The sequence below is a fragment of the Hydra viridissima genome, unplaced genomic scaffold, assembly GCF_058129835.1.
Source record: "Hydra viridissima isolate aposymbiotic clone 2 unplaced genomic scaffold, HvirCarnegie_v1 scaffold_2, whole genome shotgun sequence".
NCBI classification, from domain to species: domain Eukaryota; kingdom Metazoa; phylum Cnidaria; class Hydrozoa; order Anthoathecata; family Hydridae; genus Hydra; species Hydra viridissima.
In genome coordinates, this window is record NW_028324301.1 from 8,734,108 (window position 1) to 8,751,283 (window position 17,176).

At 27.5% G+C, this 17,176-nt stretch overlaps 1 protein-coding gene across 4 annotated transcripts; it reads left to right on the top strand.

Moving 5' to 3' along the window:
* The first annotated feature begins 345 nt into the window (after positions 1 to 345).
* LOC145190253 (H(+)/Cl(-) exchange transporter 5-like) lies at positions 346 to 16,500 on the top strand. 4 transcript variants are annotated; one of them, XM_090077348.1, is made up of 18 exons: positions 591 to 761; positions 875 to 1,152; positions 1,263 to 1,628; positions 4,349 to 4,555; positions 4,640 to 4,720; positions 4,860 to 5,042; positions 7,512 to 7,601; positions 8,717 to 8,841; positions 8,927 to 9,083; positions 9,175 to 9,260; positions 9,343 to 9,467; positions 9,632 to 9,746; positions 9,856 to 9,951; positions 10,105 to 10,163; positions 13,547 to 13,654; positions 13,807 to 13,937; positions 14,261 to 14,355; positions 16,294 to 16,500. In XM_090077348.1, exons 2-18 carry the CDS (start codon positions 892 to 894, stop codon positions 16,382 to 16,384), a joined length of 2,376 nt encoding a protein of 791 aa, XP_089933474.1. In that variant the 5' UTR covers positions 591 to 761; positions 875 to 891; the 3' UTR covers positions 16,385 to 16,500. The 4 variants fall into 4 exon arrangements, 1 of the variants encoding a protein (XP_089933474.1); XR_016449494.1 differs by having other exon boundaries at positions 346 to 1,152; positions 9,411 to 9,467; positions 16,294 to 16,384; XR_016449495.1 differs by lacking the exons at positions 13,807 to 13,937; positions 14,261 to 14,355; positions 16,294 to 16,500 and having other exon boundaries at positions 9,411 to 9,467; positions 13,547 to 13,721.
* The last annotated feature ends 676 nt before the right edge of the window (positions 16,501 to 17,176 follow it).

The following is a 17,176-nucleotide window of genomic DNA, read 5'->3' on the forward strand; positions in this document are numbered from 1 at the left end:
TGATAACAAACAGATTTGTTAAACATTTGTTTGGATTGGTTTTTATAGAAAAAAGTTGTTATATAAATCACATAGATAAGAAGCATGTCAAAATACATATTTGATATATTTATGGCTCTGGTTTCTTGATATGTTAAATTTTTTTCAATGGTATGCAGTTCAGGTACTTAAAGTCTATTTTAATTACCAGTAGTAATTTAGTTAGTAATGTTAAATAATGCTAAAGTTCCTAAATTTTACTAAACAACTGGTGTAAGTTTTTTAAAAAAAATTAATATTTTAAAAAATATTTTGATGATAAATATACTGATTACATAGAAAAGACAACAGAAAAACGAAAGATTTTATTTTGTTTGCTAAAAATCTTGATAAAAAAGAGAATCTGTTTTCATTTCTGGGGACTGTTTTAAAAGTTAATTAGATTAGTTTATAGAGTTACTTATATCTAAGTTATCTGACTTTCTGGATATGTTTAATAAATTTACAAATATTAAAAATAATCTAATCAATATGATAGACCATAAACTGTATATATGTAAACAAGTCATTAGAAAAAAGTTTTTGCATTATGCAAAATATTAAATATTTTTTTTAGCATATTACAAAAATTTGACTGGTAGCATTTTGGGAATTAAATAATGCTTATCATGCTTCTATGTATATGTGTCAGCATTTTAAAATGACTAATGATTACTCTCCTAACTAAGCAGCTACCTCAATATCAAGTTTCAGGATTTCAACAAATTGTACTTACAACTCTGGTAAGGTCTGTGATCTGAAAGTCTCTGATAAAAAGAAAATCGAAATGTTTTAGTGATTTTTACATAACTTTTTATTTGTCTTATATTTTAAAATATATGATTGATTTTTGAAGCATATCAGCTTTAAAACATGGTGCGTAATGCAAAACAACTAGATTGTTTCTCAGAAGAGGTTCCTATGCTATCATCAAATGATAACATTGAAGAAATAGGTTCACATAATAAAGAAAATCATGATGAATTATGGCAGTATAAGTCTGAAGCAGATGATCTAAGCAAGTATGATGATTTTCATACAATAGACTGGTCCAGAGATCGTGTTAGAGATAGAATTCGATTTCGTCAAGTAAAAAAGTTGAAGCATAATGGAAATTTTTTTGAAAAACTTAAAGTAAGTAATGAGGTTTAAATAAGTAAAAATTTTATTCAAATAAGTAAAAGTTTTAGCTTTAAATCAAAAAAACTAATTTACTGAAATGACTTCCACAATATCTAAATTAGGGTTTTCATGATGCTTGGTCTGGTTGGTTAATTGCATTTATTGTTGGAATGACTGCAGGATTTGTTGGTGGTATTATTGATATTGGTACAGATTGGATGATAGATTTAAAAGAGGGAATATGCAAACATGAGTTTTGGTTCAACAAAAAAGCATGTTGCTGGAATTCAGAAGTGCGTTTTGGTCAACATGCTTGTGATAAATGGATGCTTTGGTCAGACATTTTTGGTGTTACAACTACATCAAGTTCTGGAATATATGCACTAAATTATTTTTGCTATGTAGTTACAGCCCTTATGTTTGCTAGTATTTCTGTTACTCTTGTTCGGTTTTATGCTCCATACTCATGTGGTTCTGGAATTGCTGAGGTATTTTAAGTTTTTAAATTTAATTTTTTAATATTCACTGAAACAAGAAATAACATTACCTCTTTTCATCTTGATTAACTGTTATTTAAAATTTGATAGACCAGTTTTATTTTTACTTAAATGAACTTATCAATAGATTTTTTCCAGATATTTAGTGCCAGATTTTTTCAACTGATGTACAGATTGTTCAACCATAAGCTTATTTTTTAAAACACCCTTTTGATTAAATAGATCTATATATAGCTAAGGAGGTTTAATACACAGAAGACGGCACGGTATATACGTTTATATAAAACTCGCTGAAGCCAGTTTTGAAAGTCAGCCGCCATCTTGGTTGACCCAAAACATTTTTATATTTTGCACAGAACTATGGAGAAAACACAGATGAAATGAAATCAACAAGTCAATAAATAATTCGCCAGTTATACTTTCGTGGTTATATTATGTTACAATGAATAGTTTGCTAACTGATTATCTGGTTCAGCTTATTCCAAAATAGATGGAATACTGAAACAGACATTCAGATAGTTGTATGTCAACACAAAATTAGCAGACACTATGTTTTACACAGTATGAACGTTTCTTGTGGAAATAAAAACAAGCGTTTGTGAATTGATATACTGACTGCAAAATTGCATGGCACCTTACATTTGACAAGTATAATGAATCATTGCTGTTGTGTTCTACATTGATTCTGAACAACTTTTCACACAAAATGCAAATGTCATGATCATCTTTTGAGAGAAATATTAATAATGCACATTTTGTTTTCAAGTTAATGCATATTGTTCTTGTTTGCTACTTGTATTTAGCGCTGAAATACATGTTTCACAGTGTAGCGAATTCCCCAGAATTTCCCCTAAATACAGCAAATCCTGCAATACAAGCCACAATACTTTGTGAACATGTAGACAAACAGCTAGCATCAGGAACTAAAAAATAATCATAATCAGTAACAGAGTTTTCTAGTAGTTCAATAATCCTATTTCTGCTAGTAGAGTTATTCAAAACACTAACAGAAGGAACATCAATGTTTTCAATGTTTTGGTATTTACTAGAAGCAGTCAAAATAGGTACAATTTGCAATGGCAAACATTTTCCACGAAGAATATCTTGAATATCATTATGTACCAGCAATTTTTTATATGTTCCAATAAACTGTTTTGCTAAAGGGTATTTATTACAACCCAATAAACCTCTTATTTTTCCAAAAAAAAATACTGTACCTATGAAAAGTAATGCCACCAGCACAATCTCTTGAAGTACACCCATAGGCAGAACAAGATACTAGTGCTTGATTTGCAAGTATCTGGCATACCAGGCACTGGTATGCTGAAAAGTACTTGCAAATCAAGCACTAGTATCTTGTTCTGCCTATGGGTGTACTTCAAGAGATAAATAAATAGTTTACGAATTTGAAATTTAACACAAACCAGGATATAGCTTACAAATTTGAAATTTAACACAAAAAAAATTTTGTTTTAAATTTCAAATTTCTAAGCTATTTCCTTTTGAATAACTTAGGGTAATAAAAGACATGCATTTAAAAACACTGTCAATTCTGGAAGGGGGATTTCAGAAAAATCACTTAATAGTTTTTTATTGAAATAAATATATTATATGTGAGTTTTTTTTTTTTTTTTTTGCAATAAATATACTACATATGATTTTTTATATATAACTTTGTCATTATTTTAGATCAGTAGTAAAAATTTGTCGTTTGTTTGATATCTTTATTGCTGTGTTTATATCCTCACCAATATTAAAATATGAATTTATAAATTTCCATTTTTATACTTTGCAGAAAACTTTGGAAAATTTTCTCTCTGTATCAACCATTTACATAACATTAAAATGTAATGCCACCAGTACAATCTCTTGAAGTACACTCATAGGCAGAACAAGATGGCATGTCAATTTAAATCTGTTTATCAATATTTATCATTTTATTATTATTCAGTATAAATCATATAAAGCTAAATAAAAAGTTATAACTTAATGATATATATATATATATATATATATATATATATATATATATATATATATATATATATATATATATATATATATATATATATATATATATATATATATATATATATATATATATATATATATATGTTATGATAGTGTCATGTCATATATATATGCATTTATATACATACATTTAAGTTATAGCTTATTATCTTACATACATGTAAATACATACTTGTTTCAACTCACAAACATGGTTTCCTTTTCACAAGAATCTTTCATGTATCTGAAATGAGTCTCTGTTGGTAGCATGTTGAAATACAGCTATCTGAACATCTTTTTCAGTATTCCGAATGTTATTGAAATGAACTGAAGAAGACTATCAGTTAGCAAATAATTCTTTACATGATAGTATAAATTACCATGCATAAACTGACCAATTATTCAATCATTTGATTGCAATCATTGCAATGTTTTGATTTGGTTTAACAAAGTTTTAAATAAAATCCTAAGTTCCGCGAAATTCTTTTGGGTTAACCAAGATGGCGGCCAAATTTCAAAACTGGCTTCAAAAAAGTCACGTTATGCTGTCTCCTGTGTATTAAACCTCCTTGTATATAACCTAATAGCCTATCTGTTAATAAACTTTCCTAATTTTATTTTACAAAGCTTTTTAGTTTAACATTAGTATTTAGAAAGTATAATAGTTGTTTTGTATATATCTCAACTTTATTATTTCTTAGATTAAGACTATATTAGGAGGCTTTGTGATCAGAGGTTTTCTTGGCTATTGGACTTTAATTATAAAGAGTTTCACATTGATTTTATCAGTGTCTACAGGTTTAAAATTAGGAAAAGAAGGTCCTATGGTGCATGTAGGAGCTTGTATTGGAAATGTGATTGTGAGATTTTTTCCAAAATATTATGGTAATGAAGCAAAAAGAAGAGAGGTATACTGTTTTAAATATTGTTAGACTAAATATAAATATGCTTAAAAAATTCTATAGCTTTTCTTTAAATATATTTTAAAATAGGTTTTGTCTGCAGCAGCTGCTGCTGGTGTATCAGTTGCCTTTGGTGCACCTGTTGGTGGAGTTCTATTCAGTTTAGAAGAGGTCCCATTTTCTAATTTATCTTCTTCATTATAATTTTATGCACAGTATAGTTAGTAACTTTTTAAATTCTTAGTTGTTTTTCAGTTTTTTTTTTAGATTTGATTTATAAAAACAGTAGTTTGTTATACATTTTCTATAGGTCAGTTATTACTTTCCTATGAAGACACTATGGCGAACTTTTTTCTGTGCCATGATTGCTGCTTTAACCTTAGGCTATATGAATCCTTATGGCAACGGTCACTTTGTCATGTTCTATGTCAACTATCACAATCCATGGCAACTGTTTGAGCTGATTCCTTTTATTTTGCTGGGAGTATTTGGTGTATGTTGTTAGCTCTTAAAATATTGTTTACTGTGGTAATGATATATTTCTATATATTTCTATCTCTTGGTGTGTAAAGACCTTTAATTGTAATTCTGATTTTGGAACCAAAACTAGTTATTTCTTATGTATTTCCACCTGCTGAATTCAAAAATGATATTAAAATTACATATCAGCTCTAGTCTAAGAAACAAAAGCACGATTTTTCACTCAAGGGCATAAATTTTTGTTTTTTGAAAAAAAATATTTTTTTCCTTTTTGACTATCCCTAACATTTTATTCATTTTTAAAAATTGTGCTATGAAGTGTGTGTTTTCTAAAGTTTCTGGCCTGATCTACTCTTAGTTTTTTTTTCATTTACTAGTGTAAAAATGTGTAAATTTAGTGGCCAGTTTTTGTTACATTTGTGGTGAAGTAAGATTTTTATCACTGAAAAGAACTATGACACCTTGTGAAGACTGCTTACCAGCATTAATTTGCTATGAAGGTAGGGGACTAGGATAAGTCATGGACTCTACAAAGGTGCTGTAACTCTAGTTCAGTTACACTACTAGAATGTTTGAAAAATAAAAAAAGATCTTTGGCTTTTGCTGTTTCTATGGTATGGAGGGAGCCTAAAATTCATAGAGATGACTGCTATTTAACCCCACCCATTAAGGCAGGTTTGTCAATGAAGAAAATAGGGGCAGTTAAATATCTGAATCTTCCATTTGTCTTCAGCCTAATCCACATTCAGATAGTCTACCAATTCCTACTCCACCACAAAGTTATGAGTTAGAAGCAGAAAAAAAATAGAAATAGAAGAAAAAGAAGAAATCAAGCCCTCTACATAAAAGGATCTTGATTTTGTGTTAACAAATCACACAGATTAAGTCAAGCAGAATTAAGTAATCTTGTTTGAGATGTCAAAGTTTCACATTACAGAAAATGACAACAAAATCTGCTTTCTTTTATTGAGAAAAAGAGTAATCTTGTTGTTTGCATTGATCTCTTTGGATTAATCTGTTGTCTCAATTTGAAATATGATCCAACTGAATGGAGATTATTCATAGACTCATCTAAGCTAAGCTTGAAATCTGTATTACTGCACAATGGAAACCCTCTTTCTTCTGTTTTTATTGGTAATGCAGTTCACATGAAAGAGACTTATGTTAACAAGAAAGCTCTCCTCAACTCAATCAATTACAATGAACATAAATTGAAAATTTGTGTTGATCTAAAAGTCATTGCTATACCTTTAGGAATGCAAGACTAGCCTGAAAGAAATCTCAACACAGATGAAAAAAATGTTAATGCTGAACCACTTGTGGATCCAAAAGATGTTCTTCTTTCACCCTTACATATTAAGTTGGGTTTATTGAAAAATTTTGTCAAAGGTATGAACAAAGAAGAACAGGTATTTAAGAAATAAATTTCCAAAAATAAGAGATGCAAAAGTTAAAGAAAGTATTTTTGTTGGGCCACAAATGCCTCAACTTATGAAGGATCCTGCATTTAACAAAATTTTGAAGAGGTAAGAAAAGGAAACTTGGAAGATCTAAAGTGAGTGATTTGTGGATTTTTAAGCAACAAAAGAGATAATAACTACATTCAATCAGTAACAGTGCGTATGGAAAACACCATCAACTTGGATATAACTTGTCCCTTAAGATTCATTTCCTCCACTCACACCTAGACTTCTTTCATCCAGTTGTGGTGCTATTAGTAATAAGCATGGGGAAAGGTTCTACCAAGATATTTCTGTATTGAACCAAGATATCAGGGTCATTGGAATGAAGCTATGCTAACAAATTTGTGTCTATGGATGCTCCAGAACTCACATACAAAAAGAAGGCAAAAAGATTACAATCTCATGGTGATACCCCATAATCATCTTTATACCTTTTAGCTTGATGATCATGATTTCCTCATTTAAAACTGTTAGAATATATCTCTAACAAAAAAAAAACAAATGTATTTTAAAAAATTATTAGAATGCAAATTAGCTAAAATACAAATTTATTGCTCTTATAATCTCAGAAACTAGAGCTAATAACAAATTTTCTTTGTCATTTTCTTTAATTAGTATAATTTGAATAAAAAAGTTTATATATATATATATATATATATATATATATATATATATATATATATATATATATATATATATATATATATATATATATATATATATATATAAAATATATGTATGTCAGTGTCATCAAATGACAGCTACAAAATATATGTAAAACTAGTTTTTATAAAAATCTTGAATTTTTTGGATTACTTAATACAATTTTTTGTATAGTTTTTTTTTAAAATTTTTATGCTTAAATAGTTTACCAAAGTTTTAATAAATCTAACCATTACTGAAGCACAACAATTTCAAGTTTTAGGTTGATTCTTTTCTTATTAAAGTTTCATTTTTATTTGCTGGCAAAGTTTGTAGAACAGAAGTGTTTAATGTTTTTTTTTGGGATATCTTTTTAGGGTTGCTTTGGATCAATCTTTAATAAATGCAATATATATTGGTGCAGGCTAAGGAAGACAACACGCCTTGGAAATAATCCAGTTTTTGAGGTTGATTTTTTAAAGGATACAGTTTTTGAAATGTTACAATAAAAATTTTTAAATAACTACTTTATGTAGATGTTGTTTGTTGACTCAATCCATTTAAATATTATACAAACCTACTCCATTAAAATTAAAGGAGCTTCAAATGCCAACCCTCCACTTTCCAAACCTGGTATGATAAAGAAATTATACTTTTCATATTTAATTCTTTTAACAAGAATTTTTTTCTTTTCCCGTTTATAACTTTAAAGTTATTTTTATCAATCAAAATTACTTATTTTTCCATAGATCAAACATTTCTCTCATTATACCACCTTGTGTGCCTTTCTCTGGTCATTTCTGTTTTCTAACAGTTGCATAAATGCTAATGTTTTTCTAAAGTAAAATTTTTCTAAGTTTATTTGAAAAAACACAATTTTGTTGAAAGGTTGATAAGACCACAGTAATTTAACTTTGGATTTGCTCTTATTTAACAAAAGAAATGACTGTTCTCTCACTCTTTGGTTTTTTTAAAACCTTTTAAATTGTGGATGACACTGAATGCCACCTGTTGGTCTAAATGTTTTTAGAATATTACTAACAAAATTCTCAGAAATTATTAATCTAGTTGCTATTTCTCTGTTGATGATCCTGGAGCCATCCTTCATATCTATTATCTGTCCCTTTGTTGGTCAACTTACTGCTTTTTGACCAAATTTTAGATTTAATATCTCATTATCTCAAATATATCTTAACTGTAATTAGACTGGTAATCATTTGCAACTTTATGCAACCTTTTATGGAAAATTATCAACCAAATATTAACTAAAATAATTTTTATGAACAATAGTTGGTTTAAAAAGAAAATAGAACTGAGATCAAATTAAAACTTTGTTTACCTATTTATTTATTATATGGTTTTTTAAATGCACTTAATAAGTTTGAATTAATAAAAAAATAATCATTATCTAAAAAAAAAAATTACGTACATCAAGAAAATAATATTTTTTACTGATACGCTTAGTTGTAAATAATGAAAATGAAGTTAAGGATAAAGTTGAGGATGAGGTTGAGAATTAAAATGCAAAGAGGAGGAGGATTAAGATTTACTTTAATATAATTTAATTACTTATTCTATTTAGGTTTTAGCTGTTACAATTGTTACAGTGTTGCTCTCCTACCCAAATGAGTTCACAAAGGATGCTACTAGTCGTGTTATTTTCAGACTATTTCAGAAATGTGGGCCAGAAGATACTTCTTCACTTTGGTAAGTAACAGTTTATGGTGGTTTGGATTTTTATAAAACAATGGAGCGACAAAAAAGTTATTTTATTTAATTATTTCTTCTTTAGTGATTACATCTATTTAACAAATGGTACACAACAGCATGTTAACAGTGAGTTCTATCCCCATAGAACTTTAGGTCCTGGTGTTCATGAAGCTATTTGGAAATTAATACTTGCCATGGTGTTTACCTCAGTTATGACTGTACTCACTTTTGGCATGAAGGTGAGCATTGCACATTATAACTTTTTTCTTTACTATTAAATTTTTTTCCAAAAATTTTTTTGCCCACTTTTTTCAAATTGATATTTTTTAGGTACCAACAGGTCTTTTTGTTCCTAGTCTATTTATAGGAGCATGTGGAGGTCGTATTTTGGGAATAGGGATGGAAATGCTAGTGGAGTATGCAATTAAAATGTTTGCATTCAATTTTTGGTTTTTTGTTTTTATATATCATTATTTTCTCATCTGAGTATTGTTTTAGTTGGCATTCATCATTTTTTCTTTGGTCTGGTGTTTGTTCGAAAATGAAGAACCATTGTATTGTTCCAGGTTTATATGCAATGACTGGTGCTGCTGCTACGCTGGGTGGTGTTACTCGAATGACTGGTAATATATAATTTTTACAAATTAACTTAGACACAAAACTTTAAACTATCGGTAGATTCTTAGTCACATTTTAATTTTGGAAAATAAAATGTTTTATTTGACTTATTCCAAAATTAAAATGTTGTTTTTGATGAAATTTTCCAGTAAAATGCATCTTTTTTCAGTTTCACTGGTGGTCATAATGTTTGAACTAACTGGTGGGTTAACTTATATTGTTCCTCTTATGGTTTCAATAATGGTAAGTAAATGGATAGGTGATGCCTTAGGAACAGAAGGAATGTATCTTCTCAAATATTTTTTGCAGTTGAGTATGTTATTTGGTCACATGTAAAGTTAGAATTACATAAAATTGTATTGACTGAGGTCAATTTCCCTTTACATAAGTCAGTTATGATGAACATATTCGTTTAAATGGATATCCATACTTGGATGCAAAAGAAGAATTTTGTCATACTACACTAGCAGCAGATGTGATGAAGCCAAAGTGAGTTAGATCATGTAGTTTTTTTATTTGTTTACTAAATTAAGGTTTTACACAAAATATCTTAATTATCATTTCATAATTCTTAGATTAAATTGATTAAATATCATTTCATAATTCTTAGGATTGCTCTTAACGTTTTTTTTTCTTCATAAGGAGAAACACAGAGTCTCTTGTCTGCATATCTAAGAATGGATTTACTGTAGCAGATATTGGTTAGTACAATAACAATATAGTTACATTAAAAAAAAAGTTTATTGTAAATGGTTGTTGTTTTTTTTTTGCTTTTGTATGTAAAAGTAATTAGACATAAAAGTTTTTTTTTTTTTTTTAAATATAAGAGTATATGCATTTCTTTTGAAATATGTAGGTATATTGATTTTCTTTCACTTTAAGAGAATGCATACAGTGGTCTCAATTTGTATAAACAAATACATCTATCTATATGCAACTATATTTGTCACTACCAGAGTTCCATATTGTCACATGATAATTTGAACTTTTTTTTTTATTCTAGCATCTAGGTTTCTTCTAGTATCTAGGTTACTTTAAAGTATATCTATTTGTAAGAAATTAATTATGGTGAACACTAAACTGACTTTGAGACTTAGAGAAAATATTAAAATTTCAAATTATGATATATTTTATTGCCCAGTTTTTGAGATTATTGAGGACTGTCTATTAATTGGATTTTAACTAAATACAATTGATGTAGTGATAACTGGAGACAGGACATCTTAAATATGCGATAGAGATACTAACAAAGGATGAGTTTGTATAAATGCAAGTCTTTATAAAAATAATAATTTGCCTTGAAATAAATAACACAGCCTTTGAACTGTTCCAAAAGTATGCTGTATATCTGCTGCTTATCTTTTATTATGTCCATTTGTCTGAAAGAAAAAAAAGTTTTTTCAAATTTGAAAATTCCATACGAGTTTATTATGTTTATTTGAAAAATTTTCTCTCAAAAAACTAATATGATTTTTTGTACTGCTGAAATGTATGAGAGCTCTCAAAATTATTATTTTTATAAACACAATTCAATAAGAACAAAGCAATAGACATTTGTTGTTTTAAAAACTTGTTTGTTACTTCTCAACATTTTTGAAATTTTTACAAAAATGTCATATAAATGTCATATTAAAGGTTTTATAATATCTATATTCACATAAAAACTTTTAAGAAATTATATGAGGTGTGGTATTTAAATCAAGTAGACATCCAATTTATAACTGAAAGAGAGTATATTAAATTAAGTTTTTCTTAAATTCTGTGAATATGTTAAAAAGAATGTCCAAACATGAAATATCTGGTTGATGTACATGCGTTATATTTGACACCTGAGTTGAAAAAAAAAAAAGGTCGTATGCCTGGGAATGGATCTGCAAAGTAGGTCAGGCATCCTGGCCATATTCAATACTACCAGACTTTTTGAGTTATAATATTTCTCTAATCTTACTATTAAATCTTTGGATGTCTTGAACTTAAATGTTGATTACAACTATTTTTGGTAGTTATGGTGAAAGTACTTAAAATTTGTTTAATAATTTGTTTGCATAAATAACATATCTAAGAAAAACATCAAATTTGACTATGTTTATTAAAAATTGTTCAAAATAATGGTACCAAAGTTAGTGCAGAATTTATGGTCGCATGCTGTATAATACAAAGGTTATAAAGTATAAACCTTCTCTAGTTAATATTAGTTTTTATCCTCTAGATGATGATTTAAATGCTTGATGAAAAAGAGGGTGTTTCTCTTGAGAGAGAGCACTTCTAACACCTTCTTGTCATTAGTTCTGGAGTGGCTTCACCTACTCTTGTATTTATAATAAGAAAGGATGAAATTAACAGAGATTACTTTAACATATCTGCTTCAAATTTGTATAAAAAAATCACTTGTTATTAAAAAAAATCAATTAATTAGCAATATTCAATCATTTCAAATGATTGAATACAGGAAGGAAAAAGATTGAACTTATTCCAATAATAGTTCTACAGATTAAGAGGTTGAATATCTGTTTGGTGCAGTTCCTATAAAGGATGCTCAAGCTAAAACACAAACTTAAACATTAAACTTTCCTAGAATATTTGTATGTGTTTGATCAAGTAAATTTTCTATCATTGGACACATCTAATAATGATAATGGTTGGAACTCACCATCTAATATTGATAAATGGTGTATGTACCCAGAGAAAATGAAAAAAGACACTACTAATATGACATGCTTGTAGACATGTCTATGAAATGGATATTAAGCATTTTCCTAGAGCTCTTAGAGGAGTGAAGACTAGAAATCTCAATGAACAGATGTTTGAACAGCTAAAAGATTCTTGGATATCTATTAGTAAAACATCAAAAAATTTATCAGGTAATTGTTATCCTTATGACATAAAACTTGTATTTTAAATTTGAAAATAAATATACATGGAAAGTTTATGCAGGCAATTTCTGTCAACCTTGTAATTGAATATTGTGAACTTTTTAAAGCATTATGTTTAACATGTAAGTAGGAGGCACATGCTCTAAATATATTTTCAATCGTAAGATGGCAATATCAACTTTGAAGGAAAAATTTTGGCTCATGTAATATAAATGAACAAAAAAAACTTGTATGGTTTTTATAACTTTGAAAAAGTGTTTTTTTCAAGATACTACATCTGCTTCATTATATAACTAGTTGCATACCTATTACATGTGCAAAAATATCTAAGCTAAGAGATTTAACTTTAAAAGTTACATAAAATTAGCTAGCTGACTTAGCTATGCAAGCCATTGGTATTTATGCAAAGACCTGTCTTTGCATACATAAAGAGTCAAAAACTAGTCTTATTTCTAAATTTTCAAAATTTTAAAAATATTCCTGGGCTTCATTAATCTAAAGATATATACATGTGATGATGTACCTCAATGTCTCATGTTTGGCATTGATGTGATGCATTCTGCTGTCTTTATACACAAGGTTTTTTTCATATGGTACAAGAAAAAAACTCTTGATAAGGATTAATACTGGCAGCCTATTCTACATTTGAGCTTAGATTGCCTTGCCTTCCAATAAATCTCCTTTGGTAAGATCTAAAGCACTATTAAATTGATCCACTTCAAGATAATCATTTTAAAAAATGTAGCTTTCTATCAGTTCAGAAAAAATAAAAAATGCAACAGTTTCCAAACTATTTAATGCAGTGACTTTGATGTAAAAGTTTTTTTTCTATTTCATTGATTTTTCTTAAACAGTTCTTATTTTATAAGCATTTTAAAAATGTAATTTTAAATAGAAATTCCTTTGAAAAAGGGTAAAAACTGAAATTTTATTGGATTAAGTGCAAAGCATGACAGTTTTTGTTTTGTAATATTCTTCTAGCACCATTAATTTTTTACGGCATAATGGGGACATGTATGTGTCAAAAACTGACCTATAAACCTTGTTAAACTTTCAAGGATTTTTTCTCTATTAATTGATTGAATATTGCACCACTGTCTATTGTTACAGGATGTAATCAGAAAATCAACTATAATTTCTGCTTAGAGCTCTAATAGCTATTATTGAACAAATTATTTTTGGTATATGCAATAATTTTACACCACTTTTAGAAAATTTGTTGGAAGAAACAAATTTCAATGGTTTCCCTGTTATAATGGACAAAGAATCTCAAACTTTGGCTGGATTTGTTACAAGGAGAGATTTAAAAGTTGCTCTCCGTAAGTTTCATATTATTATTTGTTTTTTGTTTGTTTTTTTAAAAATATTTTTGTTTGTAATGAAAAATAATTTTGTAAGGTAATAAACTAAATACTTTGATTTTTTTTTTTTTAGTAATTTTGTAAGTTTGTTGTTGTAATGCTTTATTTAGAATATGGCAAAATGCGGAAAAAGAACTTTGATTCTGGTACACATGTTTATTTTTCTAAGCGTTCTCCGCCCACAGAACGAAGTAATAGACTCAACAAAATTCCATTAAGTTTGAGACATATCTTAGATTCAGTAAGTTACTCTTTCTTACTAATCATGATGAAAATTTAATTTTTATTATGAAAAAGTTGATTTTACAGTTTAAGATCAATAACAATAGAATTAATGATAAAAATTCCAACTTCAAGCATTAACATACTCCAGATGTAAGTAGAATGAAACATTTGTACAGCTTGTTAAAATAACACTTCAAGATTGAAGCATCAAATATACCTTCTTAATTTGTATAATCCTAAATAAGTCAACCCTAAATTTGATAAATTTATTTTGCATAAATTCTTTTTTATTTATTGCATAAGTTAATTTTTTTTCTGCATTACAAAATTTTGTTTTAGAGTCCTTTTACTGTAACAGATGCTACACCGATGGAAACAGTAATCGATATGTTTAGAAAGTTGGGTTTGCGACAACTGTTAGTTACAAAGAGCGGGTAATTAACTATTTAGAAACTTTTTCTTTTTTATAAAGTTAAGAGATTTTATTCTTAAGTAATAATATTTAAAAGAAATTAAAATAAAGCATTCTTAATTGTAAAGGAGGGTAAAATTTAGTCGTACAGAACTTTTATTAAACATGTTTTATTTAAGCAAAATTTTTTTGCATATACTACTCTATTATATAGTTTAATACTTATTCTAATGATTTCCCAATATAATAGTCTGCTAGCATACAAAATAAAAATTTTCTCCTTTAAAAGAAAATAATTAAAGTTTTTTAAAATAAGAAATATCCATATTTAGTCATTTTAGTCATTTTATTGACAAATTAAATATCAAAAATATTAAGTTGATTAACATTATAATAGTTTTACAGCTTGTTTCAATTTGTGCTCAAAAAAAATATATATAAATGTTAAATCATCTATGATCCTCAAGCATTAATATAAGAGTTATATTTTTTATTTTTCTTACTCTTGATTTTCTTGAGTCTATTAAGGTTTCTAGCCAACTTTTTTTTTATTTAAGTTATTTGACTTTCTCTTGTTGGTTCTAAACACAGAAGTTTTTCTGCTCACAGTCAAAAAATTCTGTTTCTTCTGCTTCTCTTCAAAATGTTATGCTTCTCTTAATCCTTATATTTAGTAAATGGTTATTAACAAGTGTTATGATGCAAATTCCTTGAATTTTTAGGCTAATAATAAGAGATATTCAGGCTTACAATGTTAAAAAATTTCCAGGCTAATAATGATAAGAGATTTTCAAGCTAACAATAAGATATTCTCAGCCTAATAATAAGAGAATTTCAGAGTAATAATAAGAGTTACTTTCTCCCACTCTAAAGAGATCCTTTCTTTATCCTGTAAAGTTATTGTAAAGTGCGGTTAAAATCTGTGCTACAGATTCAAACTGCACTTCACAGTACCTTTCTGTAACACATTTGTTAAAATGCTCCTAATATTAGTATTTATGCATAAAATTGTGACAAACCCTAATTTTTGCTAACCACCTTAAATGCTCAGGATAATATCAAATAATTCCTTACAGAAAAAGTGTTTTGTTGTTTGTTGACCAAATAAAATTTACAAAAATACTTTAATTGAACCCAACCTATAAGATTCTTTTATAATGGATTTACCTCAGCTATTTTTGTTGATATGAGTATTAGGTTTTCAATCTTCATAAAACAGCATAACAACTAAACTATAAAAAACATAAACAACTTCTAACAGCCATGAGTTGTGTTTAAGTTTTACCTTCCTCAACTGTATTTGTTTTTGAGTTATTTAAAATTATTATTCTTTAATAGTGCGTATAGGTGATCACTAATTAATGAACACTTAAAAAATCACAACTTCTGAACTAATAAAGATATTTAAATTCTGTTAAAGTATATAATACAACAACATTAAAACTATAACTCAGAAATTTCAATACCAAAAAGCACAATTAGCATTTTTATTTGAATGAGAAAAATTAAAGTTGGATTTATTATCCAAATAAAATGATGAGCACATAATTTTCTGCACATCTGCCTACAACAAGGTTGTAGTTAACTCTGATTTTTTAATTGATTAGGAATCTTCTGCTTTTTAAAATAAAATATATTGGTTTTTTGCTGGATAGTTTGAACAATATGAGTCTGATTGCAAATGAAATTGGTTGCAACTTTATAAATCGAAATACCCAATCAGCTATTGATGCACTTTTCATTGGTTTTTTGGTCACAATTTTGACTTAATTTTGGTCACAAATTTGTCCTTGTTGTATTTAAAATGAGGCACCTATTCTAAAGTTATGACCTTTCAAATTTAGTCTAATTAATTAGTGATCACTCGTTACTTTCTTCAGAAAATGTATAAGATTGCATTGAATTAGTTTGTATAGAAATTTATCATAAATATTGAAAAATTAACTCTGTCATTTTTTAGAAAACTTCTTGGAATAATCACAAAAAAAGATGTTTTGAGACACATTGCTGAAATGAAGAATCTAGATCCTGGTCACATATTTTTTAATTAAGAGAGATTAAATTTCTCAGCTCAATATTTCAGATGTATTATAGATGTATGAAATTTATTTATTTTGATGGATAGTTGTTTACTATCTGCACTGAAATAAATTGGCTCAAAATGAATTACCTGTTAAATCCTCAAGTTTATTGCCATCTCTACCAACTTTGCACCTTAATTTGTTTCCTGATATATCTTTAAATAAGTTTTTTTAATTTTTTTTCTTACTTCATTTAAAAAATCCTTACAACATTTGCAGAAGTGTACTAATTTCTAAACAAGCTTTTTTAAAACAAGCATTGGAATTTTGAAGCATCTGCTAGAAAGGAATGGTATTTAACTGGGGAGATGTAACAATATACAAATAAAACTATTTATAAGAAGAATTTAAGTTATGATTTTTGTAATTTTAATTGAAAATACTATCTGCATCTTAAGATAAAAAAATAGAATACTGAAAATAAAAACCCTATGAAAAAAGATTTTTTGTTAACAGTTTGATGAAAATAATTTCAATAAATTGTTTTTTTTGTTTGTTTGTTTGTTTGTTTTTTAAATCTTTGCTATATATTATTTATTTTTTAAATTAAGTATTGTACATTATTTTAGCATTTTGTTTCATATTATGACGTGCTTTCTAAATGTTTTTAAGTATTTCTAAAAAAACCTGATCAACTATTTTGTTGAGCAGCAGATCATTTTATTTTGACAAGTGTTACATTCAGTTACATTCCTATTGAGTTGCATGTTGTTAACAATATTTTCTTAAATCTTTTTGCAGTATTTTATTTTAATTGCTTGT

What these genes read in the sequence shown, in the direction of transcription:
- LOC145190253 (XM_090077348.1), top strand. Translation starts at nt 892, where the DNA reads ATGGTGCGTAATGCAAAACAACTAGATTGTTTCTCAGAAGAGGTTCCT. An exon ending in ATTTTTTTGAAAAACTTAAA is followed by an intron (nt 1,153 to 1,262) that starts GTAAGTAATGAG and finishes TATCTAAATTAG; the next exon opens with GGTTTTCATGATGCTTGGTC. An exon ending in GAAGATACTTCTTCACTTTG is followed by an intron (nt 8,842 to 8,926) that starts GTAAGTAACAGT and finishes TTTCTTCTTTAG; the next exon opens with TGATTACATCTATTTAACAA.